This window comes from Colius striatus, chromosome 21 (genome assembly GCF_028858725.1).
Source record: "Colius striatus isolate bColStr4 chromosome 21, bColStr4.1.hap1, whole genome shotgun sequence".
NCBI lineage: Eukaryota > Metazoa > Chordata > Aves > Coliiformes > Coliidae > Colius > Colius striatus.
In genome coordinates, this window is record NC_084779.1 from 7,047,867 (window position 1) to 7,067,530 (window position 19,664).

Here is a 19,664-nt window from a genome sequence, read left to right on the forward strand (position 1 = left end):
GGTGATGTTGTGGCTCCTGGTCTCCTTTCCTGTATTTTGGTAGGCTCAGCGGTTTGGTAGGGACAGAGTTGTTGCTTTCCATCACTGGTGTAACAGTGTCAGGGTGATTCTGTGGAAGGATAAGGAAGTAGAGAGAAGAGTTGTGAACTGCTGGCAGACCTAAAAGGTTAAGCACCCCAAATTCTTTGCAGGAAGGAATGAGATTCAGTGGATACCCTGCCATTCTGTGGTACTACACAGATTGTTGAAAGAGTGTTGAATTATTGAAGCTCTTCTGGTGTACAGGGCAGAATTCTGCTGGTATAGCTAGTCTGGGACTCTGAGAAACTCACACTACAGACCTGCTACAAGGTCAGCAAGACCACTGCTATAGATGCAGCTGAGCATCATCTATAGCTGTGCATCTGTCTGTTAATTTAGCATAGCTTAGGCAGAGGCATCATGGTGACAGCACCTCTGGCATCTGTGCTGGAATCCTGCAAAGACAGAAGCTTTGAATTAGTTTCTGAGCTCAGGCTGGTTGTTTTACATGTACCTGGGTGTTTCTCTCCTCCCAGCCTCAACCTGTCTTTCCTGTAAAGGGGCAGGGCCTGCATCTGCAGTGAGGTTTTAACACACAAAGGACCTTTGATCTGAGTTAGAAACTCAGATTTACTGTCACACATGGAAATAACAAATGACATTTGGGAAGTTTCTCTTCCTTTTATTAATAGAATAATGGAGACATATCCAGGAGAAGTAATTTGTCCATGAAACTGGTGATGGAGGAAAATCCTTCTGTCTTAGCTTTCAGATCTGTGCTTGAAGCACCATCTCTTCTTGCACAATGCTCTGCAGCACAGCTAGCCCTTTGCACTTGTTGACACCTTTGACCTGAAAGAAACAAAAGATGCAGGTTTTGTTTCAATCCAACACGATGTATTCCAGAGCTGGAGAACTGAATGTTGGGAAGTGATCATTATTTACTGTGTTTACTGTGGGTAGTGCCTCTGTGAGCAAATTAAGAGTCTCGCTTTCACTTTGCTGCGTGCCCTGGAAACACACAGCAAAAAAACAAGGTGATTCGTGTCCCCAGCCTGGAAAACATGTTCCAGTTCCTCAGTGTGGAATTTGCAAAGCATACCTGGTTCTAACCACGTGTGCATGGATTTGCTCAGATCCCCCTGCTCTGCTCTCCAGTGGTGAATCTGTTTACACTAATCCCAAAAGCTCTACTGTTAGGAGACTGCTGTCAAACTCAGACATGCAGACAGAGCTCTGGTTCTTTGTTACAGTGGGGAGGGGTCTGGAGGACTTATTAGTAACTTTTAGTCCTTGTAAGAAACTGATGGGATCAACCTGAAGCTGTGCCCCTTGAGTGTCCCAAAACTTCACTGAGTTCTGTGTGTGCAAGAAGCTCTGCCTGGTCCAAGCCATGCACCTTATATCAAGTCACCATCATGCAGCTTTTACTCTGCCAGTGCTGGACCTCTGCACAGCCTGGCCAGTGCACCAATGCCATGACTGGCATCAAATGCCTGTTCTTTTCAGGAATGAAACACAGCCAAGTAGATGCTGCCCTTGTAGAATGAAGACTCAGCATATTCATTTCACTTATGACTAGGTTCAGATCAGAGCCCAGTTTCTTTAGAGGTAGGAAGCAACTGAGCTGACATGCAGTGGGACAAGCCCATGGCAAGTCACCTGTTCCATCAAAATGAAAGGTAAATAAAAGTTCTCTGGGTTAGGAAAGGTTTTGTTACAGCTGTTTAATGGGACAGACTGGATGGTAAGGCAAGGTCCCGTTAGGAGATTGGACTGTGTGTCAAAACCAGAGACATCTGAGGAGTTCAGAAGTATCACAGAAGGGTTTGTTCCTGGGGAATGAAGGATATTGTTGTTCTGCTCTCCTGTGACCCCTCCTGGAGGAGAGTGTTTTTGGGGAAGGCTGTGGCCAAGCTCTCTCTACACTTGGAGGTGAAGTTGCCATTAGGAATAGAGGTGGAAAAAGAATAGTGACCCTTATGGCTGGGAAAAGGAAAGGCAGCTTTGGGGGAAAATACCCACTCCCCAGTTAAAAGTGAAAGGAGAACAGTGCCATGGAGCCAAGTTACAAATAAAATGCAGGCCAAGGAAGTCTGAAGTAGCTCTCAAGGCCTTGCATGAAGGAGCCAAACATGAAGGTTTGCTGGGAGCATGAGAATGAGCAGTTCTCACTGTGTGGCTTCTCACCTGACCTCCATCCAGAATCCTCTCTCAGAGAATGCCTGCATCTCCCAGAGCCTCTGCCAGGCATTTGCCTTGGTTCATTAGGTGATAATAGAAAGTGATTTTTTTTCCCCTGTCATCTTGAGCAATCAGAAGCATTAAGAGTACGAGCCTAAGCCTGAAAGCCTAAATGAGAGGGTTTGATGGGTATGTGTGTCTGCCTCCTTCATTAGAGCAAGAAGGAAGGATGGCTCCCAGAGCTTGCATGTCTTGAGAATAAATAGGCAAGAAATGAGGATCATGGTCAAGTAGTGTCTAAAGAAAGCTGGGGTTTGGAGCTTAGGTTCCATCCTGGATCTGCTGAACCCCAGAGAGGCAGTTTCCTCTGATTTTACTGGTATGAAGGCTTGTCCCACAAGTTAGTGGACTTTTTGTAGAGAGAGGTACCCAGCAGCCCAGAGCTAAAGGGAGCAGAAAATAACACCTGCAGGATTTCAGGCAAATCACATGGTGCACAGACCTGAACTCATCACCCATATTAGCCTGTATTCACTCACAGCAGGAGCAGCATGGGCACAGCCCTCATGTTCTGGGTCTCAGCCTCTTCATGTGCTTCAGTTACCCCACCAGTAAAAAGAAGCTAAAAGCAGAGCTCCCTCAAAAACATGTGAGGAGGTGATGTTCTTTCTGTGAGTGGTCTGAGATGATCCGAGAGACGATGCTGAAGCTTCAGGGGCTATTGTTGCTCAGAAGCTACCCTGCTAACTGTGTCAATGGCCAGTTGTCCCAACAGCAAATGCATCTCCCACCGTCTGGAAGGCAAGTTCAACTTGCCACCACCTCCCCCTGTAAAAACCAAGTACTGAGATGCACCTTGGGACAAAGCAAAGAACTTGCTGGTGTTGTCCTGGGGCCTCTAAGACAGAACTTGCACAGAACTCTCACTGTTCTGCCACCTTGTAGGACTTGTGGGGAATATTTGTTGTACTATGTTTAAAGAGATAATTAGATTTCTATTTCCCTTCTAGGTAGGACTCTTCCTGCACAGTCCTACTTAGCAACCAGAGGTAGGGAACTCTTCCTTCACAGTCCTACTTAGCATCCAAAGACAGGGAACTCCATCTCCTTGACGTGACAAACCTCTGTAACAACCACACACAGCTTAATTTTTGGGCCATGTTGTTGTCTCGGGGCAGTTTCCCTTGGACCTCGTGCAGTGTCTGCCACAGCTTGTAATGGAAAACAAATTTATACCGTGTGTCTCCCAAGTCTTGCTCCATCACTCCACGGCAAAGAGAGCAGGCTCCAGCCCGCTCACGGCAGGGACCTGCCGCCAAGAGCAGGCAGCACTTATCCCTGCGTGGGAGCGCACCGGGCATCCCGAGGGACGTTCACCCTCCTTGGGCAGGGTGCCTGCCTCCCTCCCTGCCTCCCGGAACCCCCCGGAGCCGGGGGAGCCCCGGGCCGCCCCGCCGGGCTGGCGGCTGCTGGCGCTGCCGTCCGTCGCTCACCCCCTCGCCCAGCCGCCGCCGGGCCGGCGCTTGCAAGCGCCTCTGCTGTTTAAATGGGCCAAGTTGGAGAAGCGGCGGCGGCAGCGGAGGGAAATGTTGTTTGGTGCGAGTCTCTGAACTGTGCTGTGACTCTCCAGCACTGATCAATGGGTGTCTGTCCCGGCTCGGGGGGCAGCCCGACGCAGTGGCCCAGCACGGCGAGGGGTTGAGGGCGTGGGGGCAGGGAGCGTGTGTGTGTGTCTGTGTGTCTGTCTGTGTGTCTGTCTGGAGATATCATCCCTCGTGTGATACGGCGTCTGTTAACATTTTGTGCAGGAGTGGAAATTAAATCCCCCCTGACCTGGAGCATAAAGCTTTGGTGGGTGGGGGGGGGGGGGAGCGAGGCAGGTGGCCCCCGGGAAACTTGTTGGCCCCGCGGGCAGAGCAGGGAGAGCCGGCACCCTCCGGGGCCACGGCCCCCCTCCCCTCCTCCTCCCCCGCCACCGCCGGCGCCGGAGGGAGGGGACGGAGCGGCGGCAGGGGCGCAGCCTTTAATTTTAATTATTGCATATAAATAAATAAACCAGGTGTCAGTTTAAAGGAAGGAAGGGGGGGGGGTGAGGGCGAGGGTGAAAGCGGGGCTGGGTGGGCGGTGGGGAGCCCTGCAGCCTGGTGAGAAGGTGGGTCGATCTGGGGGAATCAATAAGCTGCTTTCCCCCCCACACACACACACACCACCACCCCTTTCTTTTATTCTTTTTTTTTTTTTCCAAACCAAAATAATGTCTCCAGCAGCAGAGACCTCTCCGAGATGTCAGGTATTAGTCCGGAGGGGCAGATCTGCGAGCCACACGGCAGCTCCCGGGTCTACGGTACATTAGCTTCTCCGTGGGAGAGGGATCCCAGACAGCTCTGCTGGGGAGGCAGCCCAGGAGATTTGTTAGCGGGCTGCTCCGGGGGATACCAGCCACCTCCGGCACCCGAGAGCCAAAGGTGCTTGTGTTGCTGCTGCTGCTGCTGCTGGCGCATTTCATCCAAACTCCAGCCAGAGCGGGGGCAAGTTGAACCGGAGACATTAGAGCCACTGTGCTTTGGAGAGACGAGGGCGCACGGGGAGCGCAGGAGCACCATGCCTGCTATCAAGAAGGAGCGACTTGACAGGGAAGAGATGGCCCTGGCAGCTTTTAACCAGCCCATGGAAACCTTACCTGACTATCTCGCCCCTCTGGCCGCCGCTGCCATTCCGGTGGTAACCCCGCACCCGCCGGCTTACGACCAGATCTTTGCCCACCGCGCGTACCTGGGCTTCCACGAGACCCCTCACCCCCCCCACCCTCACCACCCCCACCACCTCCCCGAGGACCTGATGCTGGAGAGGTTTTCCTCCATCCCGGATTTCCAGCCCTTCTTTGACAACGGAGAGCCTTGCATCGAGGTGGAGTGCGGGGAGAACAAGGCGCTGCTCTACATCAATAAGTTGTGCCAGGGGAGCAAAGGACCCTCTATCCGGTACCGGGGAGAGTGGCTCACCCCCAACGAGTTCCAGTTTGTCAGCGGCAGGGAGACGGCCAAGGACTGGAAGCGCAGCATCAGGCACAAAGGTAAAGGCGCTGCTCTTCCTCGGCTTGCGCCGGAGTCCCCCCCTGCTCTGCTCCTCCTGAGCATCCTCCCTCTCGCCCCCACGCTTTGGGATCCGGGGCGGGGGGGGTTGGGGGGCTCACTGCCTATTAGCACGGGCACGGAGGGGAGCTCGGGACCTGATCTGCGGCCGTCACCCTCCCCATGCCGCGCACCCCCGGTCCCTCTCTCCCGGCTCCCCACACTGAGACCCCGCGAGCGGGGAACTTTTCGGAGCGATTTGGGAGCGGCCGCTTTGGGGTGAGGCGGGTGGGATGTGTGTGCTTGGCGGGGGGGGGATTCTGGAGAGAAGTTTCATTCGGCGCGGGCAGAGGTTTGAACACCAGGCAAACCGTGGGAAGGACGGATTTGGGGGGGGTCCGCGGTTCTTCTCCTCCTCCGCGGCGGCGGGGCGCGGAGCCGCCCGCCCGTGCGTGCCGGCGGCGGGCAGAGGCTCGGCGCCGCGGGGAGCGGCAGCCCCGTCGCGCCGGGTGAGGACGGGCCCCGGCGGGGCGGCGGGCGGGGCGGCCGGGGGGGTGTTCCCCTCGCTGCTGGGTGGTGCGGGACCTCCGCGGCGCCGGCGGCTGCTGACGGGAGCCTGCCCTGCCTCCCTCCATCCCTCCCTCCCCCCATCCCTCCCTCCTTGCTTCCCTCCCCTCCCCTCCAGCCCGATCCAGCGCCGCAGTCCCGGCACCGGCGGAGCTGCTGGTGGAGGCGGCAGGTGGAGAGCGGGGAGGCGGCCGGGCCGGAGCAGCGGGGGCCGGGGGAGGGATGGGGGAGAGCCGACGCGACACGTAATTAGCTGAGAGCTGGAGGTGTCAGCCCAGGGGTCCGAGGAGCTATTAGGAGGTGACTGACACCTCGCCGTGTTTATCGATCGCCAGAGGAAAGGGGAATAACTTCGGGGGCCGCGCTAATTGTCATTACTCCGCTGATCTCTCCTGTGTCTTTTATTACCGGGGCTCCCGGCTGCCTTCAGGAAAGCTCAGCTCCCGCGGGGTGAGTCAGGAGGAGCGCGGCGGCACGGCCGGAGGAAGCAGGGCAGGGGCGCGGAGCGTGGGGCTGCAGGGGGCTGCGAGCGCGGCTGGCGGGGCGGCGCGGGAACGCGCGCGGGTGCGCGCACCGAGCCCCGGCTCCTGCTGCGGGAGCGGCGGGGCCGGCGTAGGCAGGGGCTCGGCAGGGCTGCGCCGGTGCCGCTGTCCGCGGGCATCTGCAGCGGAGAAAGTCCGGGCAGAGGTCGGGCGGAGGTGGGTGGGCGCTGGCAGGCAAAGGGGAGGGGTGCTCCCCCTCGTGCTCTCCTCGTTCCCCCCACCCCGCCTTCCCCAAATACTTTCCTGATCTTTTTTTTTCCCCCTTCTCCTCCTTTTTCTTCTCTGCATCCAGGGAAAAGTTTGAAGACTCTTATGTCCAAAGGAATCTTACAGGTACATCCTCCAATCTGTGATTGCCCTGGGTGTCGAATTTCGTCTCCAGTGGTAAGATTATTGTTAAACTATGTGCTTTAGTTAAGACATCTCTCCTCAGCCTCCTTCCCTTGAAAAAAAACAACCCAAAACAACCCCTTTGCTTCTGTGGTCATGAAACCCTGATCTCGAGGGCTAGGAGCTGTCAGTCACCGAGGCTTTGCCGGGGTCAGTGTACCTGCAGCCTAGTTGCAGGCAAGCAAGAGAGGAGTTTGCAGACAGAGCAGATGGGAAGAGCCAGTGTTTGACCTAAAGGATGCAGGACACAGTGGGATTGTGTGGTTTTCAGTGGGAGCTGTCTATAGCAAATCATTCAGCAGACTCTTGTCTGTTCTCAACCCTTCATTTGTCTGTGTTGTGCAGAGGGTAAAATGGCTAAATAAAGTGAGAGGGAATGATAATTGCACCCATGTGTTAGAGTCAGGATGGCCACAGTTTACAAACCATTAGTGAATTTTCTCAGATAAACCTAAGGAGGAAGAAGCTCATCTTTAATGTTACAGCATTCATGTCATCCATCACAATTAGCTTTTAAAGATCCTTCCTTCCCAACTTCTGAGTTCCTTGTGTTTTCTGCTGTCTGTCTTTATCCTGAGGTATTCCAAATCTTCCCACATCAACATCGTCATGAGAAAGATGTTGATGTTATAAGCATAAAGCTACTGAACTCCTAGTAAGCTAAGGCATTAAAACCATGTGCAGAAATAACCATCAAGTAGAGTAACACCTAAACAGGACAGCAAAGCTGATGGTCTGTGGGACCAAAGCAGGTCTTGGCTTGACAGAAACACCATTGTGTTGTCAGTAGCACAGCAGAAACAGATGCAGCAGAAAATTTAGGGGCTCTTACCCACTGAAATCAACAATTGTTTTCCTTTTCTTGTTTTGTTTGAGAGCAAATGGACAATCTGTTCACACTGTAGCGTTAGGATTCTGCACAGAACTGTGAATGTCAGTGATTCTGCATAGGGTGTGTATGCACGAGTGTGTATGGATACACATATCCACATTGCCAAGAGAAGGGGCTTGGAGCAATATGGATACAGATATCCACATTGCCAAGAGAACGGGCTTGGAGCAATATGGATACACATATCCACATTGCCAAGAGAAGGGGCTTGGAGCAATAACCAGCAGTTCCTTAACGTGAAGACGCCGTCTCTGCCGTGTGAGTCTCTTGGGGCTGTTGGTGCAGCAGGAGGCCCCACCAAAGCAATAACTGCCCATCAGCCTTATGAGTACTTACTTCTATTGCAGCTTTTTTGTGTCTTAAACCAAGTAGATGGAATTGTGGCTTTTATGGCAGACTCTAGTTCCTCTGGGTTCACAGGGGCAAAGCACAACTCAGCATAATAACCTTTGGCTGGTGTTGAGTTTTGCAGATGCTTTAGTTAGCAGTTGTGTGGATCAGAGGCCGAGCAGCAGTGACCTGCAAACCAAAGCGATGTGCCACGGTTGGTGGTGGTGACAAGTGTCTATCCAGATGACACTGTCTACTGACCACATTGGCAGTAGCCAAAATGACATTTTGCACTGTTGTAGCAGCAATGGTTTTAACAGTTGGCCAGGGATAACTCTGCTTTTTGCAGATGGGAAGGCAGCTCTGCGTGCATCTGTCTTTTAAAATAGAGTTGAACTTGAGAAGCTCAGATAGAAGGAAGAGGCGTTGTTACAGTTTTGGGAAAGGAGAAATAAATCCTGGTCTCGCATCCTGCTGCTTCCTCAGTTGTATAAATTCACTGGAGGAGTCTTTGATCACAGAATTTGCACAGCAAGGACAAACCCCGATGAAAGCCTTTATCAGCGCTCCGTTTCTCAGTGCTTGCTGCGTTTTCTGTGCTGCAGTTTGAGTGAATACTGGACCAAACGACAGTTTCCCATTTGGAGCAGGAAATCTCTCGGTAGTGCCTCGTCACAGCTACGTGCACTGCACCTTCGAAACAGTCACACACGAAGGAGGATGCAAAATTAGGCACAGTTCATGTTTCCCCATTTAGTGATAAGCACCACTGAGATCAAAGAGCTGTTTCTCCTCCAATGCAGAAATGCTTTCTATTCCATAGTGTAGGTAAGTACAGACTTGAAATATCAGGCTCCTTGAGGTACTGTGTTTTCACGTTGAGGGCAGGGAGGTGGCAGAGGGGGATGGGGGGAAGCTGGTCCTGTCAGCTGGTTCTGCTGAGCCGAACTCAGTCCTTGGACAGCGAGAGCAGGCTCGAGAAAAACTCAAGCGTTGCCTTCATATGGTCGGCATCTGCGTCTTCCCCCCTCTGCTGACTGCAGGGAGGGCTCCAAGGACGTGGAGAAGGTGCATTCAGTGTATCCCCTGTCACCTCATCCCGTCAGACTAATGCCAGGGGCTGTCAGCAGTGGCAGCGACTGTTGGGAGGCCCAGCCCGGCTCTCTTCTGGGCTTGGTCTGTAAAGGAAATTGCCTCGTGCCACAGACGCGAGCTGGAAAACACGTCTGAGGAACCCGAGCTGAGCCTTGCACGACCCTCTCTCCCCCCCCCACCGTGCCTGACTCCTTACCGCCTGGTCTGGCTCTCCACAATAAAACCCAAGCACCGAAACAGCCCTCCGGGGCTGGCGCCGCGCCGTCCCCCTACCACGGGGCCGGCAGTGCCCGGGGAGAGCGGCCCCCGGCCCCCCTGGCCCCGGCCCCGCCGCCACCGGCCCCACCATCGCCCCCCCGGCCCCGCCGCCCGTCGCAGCTCGTTTGCTGCAGCTGCAGACAGCGACCGGCGCCGGGGCCCAGCTCCGCCACCGACCGCCGGTTTCCTGAGGCAGGAGGGGGGGTGGCGGTGGGGGCGAGCAGCCGTGTCGCGCCGGCCGCCCTGGCGCCTCCTCCCCCCGGGCATCCATCCACCCAGCCACCCATCCATCCACCCACCCACCCATCCATCCACTCATCCATCCATCCGTCCATCCGGCAGCGGGATGCAGGAGCAGCCCCTCTGGGCAGCAGTGTTGCTCCGAGCTGGGGCGGGGAGAGAGGGATGCAGGGAGGACCCCCCCGGGAATGGAGGAGCGCGTTGGGCTCCCTCCCGGGCTGGGGAGGGCAGCCCCGGGGCAGCCTGAGGGCTGGAAGGGCACAGTCGTGCTTCCCAGGCTGGGTGTGCAGTCGGCATGGCACAGGCTTTGGCTGGGAAGCTGTGCCTGCAGGGTGCAGAGCTGTCTGCTGCTCTCCCCAGCTCTGCAGAGGTGGGGAAGGGGCACTGTATGCTCACACCCCCCCTGCTCTTCTGGAGAGAGGCTGTAACTCTCATTTTCCCATCCCCTTTGCATTTGAACCCGAGGGTTTTCAGATCCAGAGGGGATAGAGGACACAGGTCTCAGTCCCTGCAGGGATTTTTTGGAGGCTCAGGATGTCAGGGTTTCGCAAAGTGAGCTGTCAGATGTGAACAGAGGTCTCCCCCCATATTTGTACGTGTCAGTTCTGGGCAGACACAGCTCATCACGTTCAGCCAGGGATGGACTCCAGTGTGTTCTGGTATAACCCGTTCACTACAGGGTTCCCTCTGTCCCCATCGACCTTCCCTCTGTGCTCAGAACACCACTCACTCATTCTCTCCATCTCCACTTTGAAGCCCACAGGCTGCTGGTCTTGAAAGTGTGCTCGCTGGCAGGGGTCTGTTTTGCCAGAGGGAGGGGGAAACCTAATGGTCTTGAAAACAGCAGTAAAATCTTTTATTGCTAAACCAAAATATCTCAGATTTGCAAAGCCCAGCATCATATCCCCAGTACGACAGAGGAAAGACATTCTTTGTGATAGATAGACTTGGATTGTTTCCCTTAGAGCGTGACTCTCACTGTGTTCTTCATGAGAGCCCTGCTGCCTCTGCAAGGGTGTTGAGACTGGACATTGACTTCTCCTCATCCTCTTTCCCCATCTTTTCTTTGGAAGGTGGCCCATGCTGGGGGTTCAGTTCCCAGGTAAGGAAAGGCAAGCTTTCAGAAAGCTGTCATGATAGGGCTGTATTCCAACAGAATGAAAAGCAAGATGGAATTGGTAGTATCTCTTTTTAGCCCACCTCTGAAAGACACATGGTAATTGTGCATAACTCAGTCAATGACAATGGTCATTCATTTGCTTACTGGGGCTGTGGTTTTGCTCTTGATTTGTGTGTGATTCTTTTTATTTGCTGCTTTTTGCTTTTCATTGTCGTTGTTTTCCTTTGATGCCCTGAGGTTAAGGCTTCAGGCCAAGACTTTGTCAAGGGTGGAAAAAGTAACTCTCTGCTTACTTAAAAAACTGAATGCCAGCAATCAGCAAAATCTCTGTTCTTTAGCCCTAAGACTTCTGAGCATTCCCCTGCCTCCCTGTTTCAGAGCCATAGGGGTAGCAGCCAGCTCTGCATCTCCCCCAAAAAGGAAGGAGGAAAGAAGGGAGATCCCTGGGCTATTGAGTAGATCTTTGTGTTGTGTGATCCAGATTCAGAGGCTGGCCCAAAAAAGGGGAGTCTTCTGCACTGGGTGTCAGTCAGAAAGGAGAGTTTTCCTATGAGAAGAGGATACTGCCTGCTGCAGAATTCACTTGGCTGGCTGTACAGGCAGGATTAAGTCTGAAATTTTACTTTTAGCTGAACAAATTAGATTTAGGTCCCTTTCTGAGCTGCTGTGGACATAAGGATTGGAGCTGGAGAATCTTGGGGTTTATGTGAATGGAACTGTTTTCCTAACTTTGCCTTCCCGTCTCTGGGGGCTGCCTTAGGAGTGAGGAAAAAGCCCCTCTGTAAAGCAGGCTTATAAACCTTTTTATTCCCCCAAGGTCTTTGGCACAGTCTGCTGATTTTTATTTGTGGTTTCATGCTGATTTGGATTGTTGCTTTTTAATCCAGCACATGTTAGTTTAGCTTAGCATTTCTTGGGACTTTTTTGAGGGTTTTTTGTTTAGTTTGGGGTTTTTTTAATGGACTTGACTCAGGTGATTTTTAGGGTGTGTAAGGCACAACTTTAAGTTGAGCTTGAATAAAGAATAATCTGTCAGATATCACCTTTAGAGAGAAACTGGAGATAAAGGTACATTGATGAGAGACTCACAGGTCCCATCCAGTGCTGGGGAGAGGTGCTGAGTGAATCCACAGCCTCAGTGGGAGCACATACGTCTGCTTCTCCCACAGAAAGGTCCCTAAAATCATCTGCTTTTGGGTCATACAGCCCTTCACAGGGGAAAACTGACAGCTTCAAATACGGGTATGAGAGGTGCTCCACTGGAAGTTCTTCCTTGTGGTCCTCAAACTCAGCTCATAAACAGGACAGACTGTAGTTGCCTGATGTTGCCTGCTCTCAGAGATTTGGAAGATGGGTGTTGCACCAATAAAATGACTAGTTATTGTTTTATGCAGAGGCAGAGCAAACCCAGATCAATGGCACTAAGAGTGCTAGCACAATACTGAAGGATTTAATTTTGTGGCTTATTAAATACCCTCTGGAAAGGAAAAAAATATTAATTGGATTGCAGCCTTGTGAGTGAAGAGCAGAGATGTTGAAGCAGCCATGGCTTAGGAAAATAAGTGGGCTTTAAGGAGTTGCAAGTGGGGGAGGTTTGCTGGAGTGCAGGGGCTGTAGTGGAGATTTCTACTGCTCCAGTGAGCCAGGATGAGAAAGTGAATGCAGAAGATCTTGTGTGATGGAAGGATGGAGGAAGATCCATCTGGGAGTTCAGTTTGGTGTTTGTGAATAAGAGGCCAAGCTGACCCTCCCTAAAAGAAGGTGATGGGATATTGAGGCTGAGGTTGGTGTGCACAAGGGATTCTGCTTGGAGTGAGCAAATTTCCTCCTGCTGGAATTGCATAAGGACTGGAGAGGGAGTTGCCTTGTCCTGCAGATTTCTCCGTGCTGTTAATTCCCTGGAAGAACCAAGACAGAGTATCATTCCTGGCACTGTGGCATTATGTTCTCTGCTGGGTTCAGTTGTAGGGAGAGGCAGTTTCTGAGCCCAGGTCTAGAAAATCCATTGGTCTGAGGGGAAGAAAGTTGAGCATGTGAAGAGAGATGGCTAAATAAATACCTAGAAGCAGGGCAAGCAGCATCATCTTGTTACCAGCGTGTCAAGGGCAGTGTAAAGGTGACATAGGATAAGTAATTTCACTGTCAAAATTATTTAGAGATGTCATTAAACTGCTTAGGGCTGTCTCTACCACTTCAGGGCACAGACACCTGGTTTTAATTTGCAGTGGTCTATGTCCAAACTCACTGGCCTTATTCGAAGGGATCAGTGCTAATTTGGAACCTGGTGGCAAATGCCTTCAGTGAACATGGGATCTTAAATGGCCGAGGTGGCTAAAGGATCAGAATTAACTCCCTCAGAAACTTTGTTCATTTCTCTTTTCCTGAGGTTTGAAACTAGTTCAAGTTTGCAGAGATGATGAGCTTTTGAGATTGCTTGTTCTGGTTCAGTTATGAGACAGGGAGAAGAGAGAAGCAGTTTTCTGTTTGTCCTGGGCTTTGGATAAGGGATCCACTCTGGTTTTGATGAAGTAATGCTTGGTCAGAATGTTACACTTGCAAAATCACTTCCTTTTGTCTATATGTTTTTTTCCTGCATTGTCTTACACTGCTTCTCTTACACATAATCTCTTTACCTGGAAAACATCTTGCTTCACAGCAGCTTCTTGTGTATGCTTCATCTGTGCCTTCTTCTCACCCTCCTCTGTGCTGAGATGCATCATCTTCACTTACTCCAACAGCTGAAGAATTCCCACCGCTTCCTGGCTTTTCTTCTGTTAGGAGATGTTCACCTTCCTCACTTCTGATGTCAGTGAAAAACTCAATGTCCCAAAGTTGTGTTTTCCAAATGAGGGCAACGAAAGACATCTCCTGAAGAGTTATTGTTGCAGGAATCATGTGCACTTCTGCAACTGAAACTGAGAACATCTTCAGCACCTCTGCTTTACTCTCTTGCTGCTCTTTGTGAAGGTAAATCTGCACGTTACAACCTTCACTTGGAGCAATGCTCTTCCTTTCTGGAGAGCTTTTGGCCACAGAAGAGACACTTGGCAGCCTTTTAGTCTGCAAGTTCATCTTCCAAGATGTTTCTAATGACACTGCAGCACTGATGTGTGTTTGCATGCAGTGGGTTCCCAGTTCAGTGCTGGCAGGTAGGATTGTTTAAGACAATGTGAAATGCAGCTCTGGGGATTTAAACAGCTTCATTTAACTTGGGCCTTTTAATCACTGTAACTTCTCAGTATAAAACTTGCAAGCAGACTGCTTTACCAGACTGGTTCACTGTCTCTGAGTGCCTCACCCCAAAGGAGCTTGTATTTATCACCCTGTCTCCGGGGCTGTGCTAATTCAGAGTTATGAGTAGATTCCACTCCAATGGTAGCTGCTGTTCTGCCTATCTCTACCCATCGAATTGCAAAAACTCCCTTGTAACCCCATCCTTTCTTTTTATCTGGAGATGAGTGTGATAGGTGGTACTCAGCTCTGTGGAAGCTGCTTTTGCTGTGTTGCTAGGGTAACGGGAGATAGCCCCCGAAGACAGGAAAGGGCAAGCATTCCTTTCTGCCACAGTCTGGAGCATCAGTGATTGAATGAGATTAGGAAGAATTAGATAATCCTGAAATTCACAGTGATTTGATGCCAGACCTTTATTAAATAAGTAAAAGTACCAACCCTTATAGGAAAAATGAATTCTTTTAGATCAATAACTTTCCCCACCGTGTGTCACAGCTGCGATTCTCGAGATCTCTGTTTCTGTGCCATGGGCTGAACCACACAAACATACCCTTGGTTTATTTCTCTTCCTTTTGGGTTTTTTTTCTTTTCCCCCAGAGGAGACTATGATATCAATTCCTCTTTTATTTCCCCCTTGTGATTCACCCACTTAACCGTAAAGTACACTTAAAAAGAAAGGCACTGCGAGGTTCTTCAGTGATGGTTCAATGAGTTTACAACAGTAGTGTTACTTCCCAATTGTACACCATTGGTCTGAAGTATTGCAGTGTTTTGGGGTCAGTTTAAAAAAAAAAAGAGCAAGAAAGAAAATAAGTTGTCTCTTGTGAATGACTGTGGGGTTTGTTGGTTGTGCCTAAAACCGCTGGGACCTCGTCCCTGCTTATTCCTGCTTGGCTGCAATAGAATTGATAACGTCATGTTCTCATCTGAAGCAAGTGTGGGTTAAAACAAGCATGGCAGTGGGAATGCAGGGTTGGATTTGGATCACAGTCAGTCTAGATTTAAGTCAGTTTAACTCCATTGCCTTCCTTTTCATCCTTCAGCTGGTATGGCTTTGCGTTGAAATGTAGCGTGCATCAGAAGACACGCAGCAGAGCGTGGAAGATTGGGTGTGTGGTGGCCCTCAAGCAGTTTTGTTTCTTATCAAGCTAAATTGGCTCTTTCAGAGCAGAAAGCTGATTTATTAAGGTTTTTTTGACAGTGGTGCTGTTCTTCAGCTGCAGCTCCAAACACCACTACTGGGCTATTTGCAGGCATAGTGGACAGTGTGTGGTCTCCAAGTAGCCAAGAAGGAGTCCAGAATGAGAAGAGAATCCTGCTTACTCCTTACAAAGATACTTTTCATTCTGAATACAAAGACATTTGGTCTGTTGGGGGTGGGTTTTTTGTCTGGTTTTTTTTTAAAGCCCCAAATTAACAATGTGATTCCTTACAACAGTTTGGGATTTAAATTAATGAGCTGGTAATTGAGGGCTGACAGACTCTGGAGCTGCACTTGTTTGCATCAGCAATGTGGATCTGATTTTTGGAAGGCTCACCTTGCTCTGGTTGGATTTCTTGCAAATAGGTTCAGTAAAAAGTAATTCCATGAGGCTGGTGGATATTTTCTTTCCCCTGGAGTGTGCAGAGGGCAAAAATCAGCCTTACTTTGGGAGGATTTGGTTCTTCCATTGATGTCTCTGCTGTTGTCTTTGAATCAGTGTAGGATCTTAAAAGGTATGTTTAAAGGATAATTTAAATGATATGCTTTACAGATTACTGTGCTTTTCCTTTGATGTTGAAAAACATATGTCTTGAGAGTCATTTTGTTGTTGTGGTGGGACTCCTAATGCCCTGGACAACCTTACTCCACCAAGCTCTAGAAACGAGAGTGAAAAATCATTTTCACAGGGAAATCACATGAAGCAAAGTAAGAGGGCAAAGGAGCCTGAGAAATGTTGATCTGTGAGTACTATATATTAAGACCAAACTCAGGCTTTATCTGTGTTGTGTATAGTTCCACCCTCACTAAGGACAGGGTAACAGGATGCATTGATGGTGGGGTATTTTTGCTTAGTGCAAAGGCATCTTATCCTTAGTGCATAAGGATACAGGCAGTCTGAATTTGCACCCCTGCCTTTCTCCAGCATTTGGGTGGGCTGAGAAGAGGAGTTGTGTGGTTAAGTGTCAGATCTCACTAGGAAGCAAAGCCAGGGCTATTGCAAAATGCAGAAAAGGCTGGGATTTGGATCTTTATCCCCACAACAGAAGCAAGACAACTCCAGCTTGTGATCAAGCTTCCCACCTCTCCTGCAGATCCCTCACTGAGGCTGCTTTGGGAGATGAGGTCCCAGGTGTACTGAGAATGAGTAAAGCAGAGGAGCTGTTGTATCACATCCAGCGTGGCTACTGGAAGAGCAGGAAATACTGTATGAAAGGAATGATCCAAGTGGTGTTTGCTGCAGGTGGCAGCTTCCACTGGGATAATCATACTCTGTTGCCCAGAGATCTGCCCCACACGACTCCTTTCCAGCTTTGGGGGGAATCCAGGATGTAAGCCAGGGAAGAATCTGGCTTTGTAACTTCAGTAGCAGTATAGGAAATACCACACATCAGTTCAGTACCTAATAAATTCTACATATTGGTTGCTTCAGTGATTTCCCATGTTTGGAGACCAGCCTCCACCTGGGGAGGTCTCAGCACTGACAAGGAAAATCGATGGGAAACATGCATAGTGCAGAATTCTTTGTGGTGAGGGGACTGCAGTCCAGCTTTAAGTTGCTTCATTCTTTTAAACTGTACTCCAGAGAAGTTGCCCTTAATTTGTTGGAACTGTTTAATGTCATTTCTGTGCAGGATTTTTTGTGGGTTTTGGCTTGTTCTCTTGTCTGGATGGAGCTGGCTGATGCTGAAGAGCACTGTGAACTTGGATACTTGGGGCTGCTCTGTGGATTGGCACTGGGGGGATCATATTAGATGGCTGCTAAGCATGTGCTTCAGGGCGTTTGCAGAGAATGAATTTGGTTGCTATACACTGAATAACCCCCCGACATAACCATCAGTTCCTGTGGACAGAGAGGCATCTAAAGCTGAAGTATAACTAGTCAAGCTCAGTGTTCTGTTAAAGAAACCTGTTTTGTAACTTCAGAGTCACATCTATAGCCTGTGCTTCAGGATAAACCATCCTGCACATGCTGGCTCTGTTCACTTGGGTAGGGTAGTGAGTGCTGTGGGCTGGCAGTGAGCTGTCTGGGCCTCGTCCCTTTTCCCTGCTGAGCATGAGCCACGTTGATTTTATTCATCCTTTATTTTCAGATGCAGAATCTTATTTGGGTTGTTTAACTTGGATTACCTCAGGAACACACTCTCTCAGGGCCCATGTGCCTTTTATTCCCTTTCCCATCAAGAATCTCTGCAGTATTTGGTGCCTTTGCACAGCCTTTGGAAACAGAGGCCCTAACCTTTCTATGATTCAGCTTCCCCATATGCAGGCTGGGGAGGGCACGTCTGGAAATAGAAATATTTAGATTTATGGGTTAAAAGGGCAAGAGGCCACTGTTAACCATCAAGTTCTTGCACTATAACAAGCAATAGGACTTCCCCAAACTAGTTCCTGTTTATAGTGGCTTGCCTTTGTAATTCTCTTTTTAAGGAAAGCATCCAATCTTGATTCAGTGTCTTGGTCTGATCCTAGCGAATGGTTTCAGTGGCTAACTGCTCTCACTTATTAGGGAAAGGTGACAGTATTGCTACTTTGAATTTGTTCAGTGTCACATTCCTGCCACTTGATCTTGGAACAGATTTGTGTGCCTTGGGAACTCCCTTCTAGTAGCATCAAGAAACCTTTTAGCCTTCTCACTGAGTTAAAAGTCCTTCAGTCTCTCACATAGTGAGGCAATCTCAGGTTTTTAATTGTCTGCATGACTCTTTTGCAAAACCCTCACTGTGTATCAGTGTCCATCTCAAACTGTTGGCACCATAATGTCAGGCACATCCATGCACACCACGGTAACCTTCCTGCTCTGGCATTTATGTCCACGTTATTGAGATGACCAGGGCATTGCCCATGATAAACCTCTTCCCTTGGATTCCTACCCTGATCCTTGCACCCTTTCAGAGTCACTTTTCCCCTAGGATAACTATCCCTGCTTTAAAAATGCCACCCTCACCCAGTGTTTTGTGTCTGTGACCCTGGGATTTCCTTCCTTGCCCGTGACTCACACATCAGTGTCACCCATCAGCCATGACTCCGTTTTCTTCAAGGCCATTGATGAAAACATGAGGAAGAATTGGTTATATGTTTATATTTTGAGGTCTTTTAATCACCTTTTAATCCATTTAATTTGTGCCACGTTGGCTTGCAGTGCTGTAATCTCTCCTTGTTGTGTGGGGTAAGATCAAATACCTTCCAAACATCTCAGTGCATTACACTGGTGCTATTGTCTCAGCAAAAAAAAAGATGTATTAGTTTAACATCTTTTCCATTAACCAGCTTTAATTTGCATAAATTATATCCCTCTCCTTTAATTTATTATTACTTGTCCTGTTTCCTCTATTTCATGATTTCTCCTGGGGGTTCTAAAATTACTTGGATTGTTCTGCTTATGCTTTTTACAGTACAGGCACAATGCTGGGTTTTCCCATTTACCTTGGATTTCCTCATTGTTCTGAGGCTCATTAAAAGCCTGAGTAAAGTGTCTGAAGAACTAACCTGAAACTCTTGGAGAGCAAGTTATCTCAATCTGATTTAAAGCTGTATAACCTCAGAAGTTTCTGTTTGGAAACCTCCTCATTCACTGCTTGGGATGAAAAGTATTTCATTTCATACCACGTTAGAGCTGGGTTTTTGCTCCCAGTGCAGAAATGAAACACATACTAAACATTCTGATTGTATTCCTCACTTCTGACAGTTGTACCATTCCCATCTAGTAATGGACTGGAACTGCTATTACCTCCTGTCCTTAATAAACCAGTGTTTAGAAACCAGTTTGAAGTTCTGCAGTGAGTGAAGGAATTAGTACAGTCACACGTGCAAGCGTTTAAGATCTTTATAAGGGGTGGGGAAGGACAGGCCTTCACCACTACAAAGGCCCTTCACCGCATATTAGGCTGATGAAATGTCCAACTGTCTTGAAGTCTGTTACTCCTTTGGATTTGCTTTATGCCTCCAGTGGGATTCCTGCCTTTTTACCTCGTGCTGAGCGTTGGTTTGATGGGGAGCCTGGCGTGTGTCAGCTCGTGGTGCATTAGGCCTCTGTGAGGAGCGTGAGGCTTTCTCTTCATCTTCTCTGTGCGGTGTATGCTTCTTGCCAGACTTGAGTGTTTACAGCTTGTGGGTTTGGGTAATGAATAGATGTGTTGGGCTTCAAAAAAAAATGACCTCTGTGGCTTTCTCATGAAAGCCAAGGCTTTTTTTCCCTCACCTAGATGCTGTTGTAGCGTTGGCTCCTTGTCTGGCTGCTTTTGTTTCCATCTCATCTCCCAGTCAAGTCTTCTTGTCTGGTGACAGCTTACAAAGTAAGGTGGTATTTGAATTATCTAAAGAAGTCACCATGATGTGTCCTGTCAAAGCTCACAACAGCTTCAACGGTGAAATCTATCTTCCTGTGATGTTTGCTTTAATTTCTCTGGGAAGGGTGTCAGTAGAGGGTTAGATGTGCAAGACCTGATACATCTGGAACTCTCAGCTTCTCTACTTACTAGAGTAACCATCAAGAAATACCCTCTTGTCCACCTTCCCTCTT

At 49.6% G+C, this 19,664-nt stretch overlaps 1 protein-coding gene across 3 annotated transcripts in view; it reads left to right on the plus strand.

Moving 5' to 3' along the window:
- Positions 1-19,664, plus strand: part of SAMD11 (sterile alpha motif domain containing 11) — a 158,983-nt gene that overhangs the window by 41,293 nt on the left and 98,026 nt on the right. The window contains exons 4-5 of one of the 3 annotated variants that reach the window (XM_062012846.1): positions 4,470-5,278; positions 6,678-6,769. In XM_062012846.1, the coding sequence (XP_061868830.1) occupies positions 4,470-5,278; positions 6,678-6,769 (901 nt within the window). Of the gene's footprint in view, positions 1-4,469; positions 5,279-6,100; positions 6,294-6,677; positions 6,770-19,664 lie in introns of those variants that run through there. The other 2 variants (XM_062012847.1, XM_062012848.1) reach the window with 2 other exon arrangements.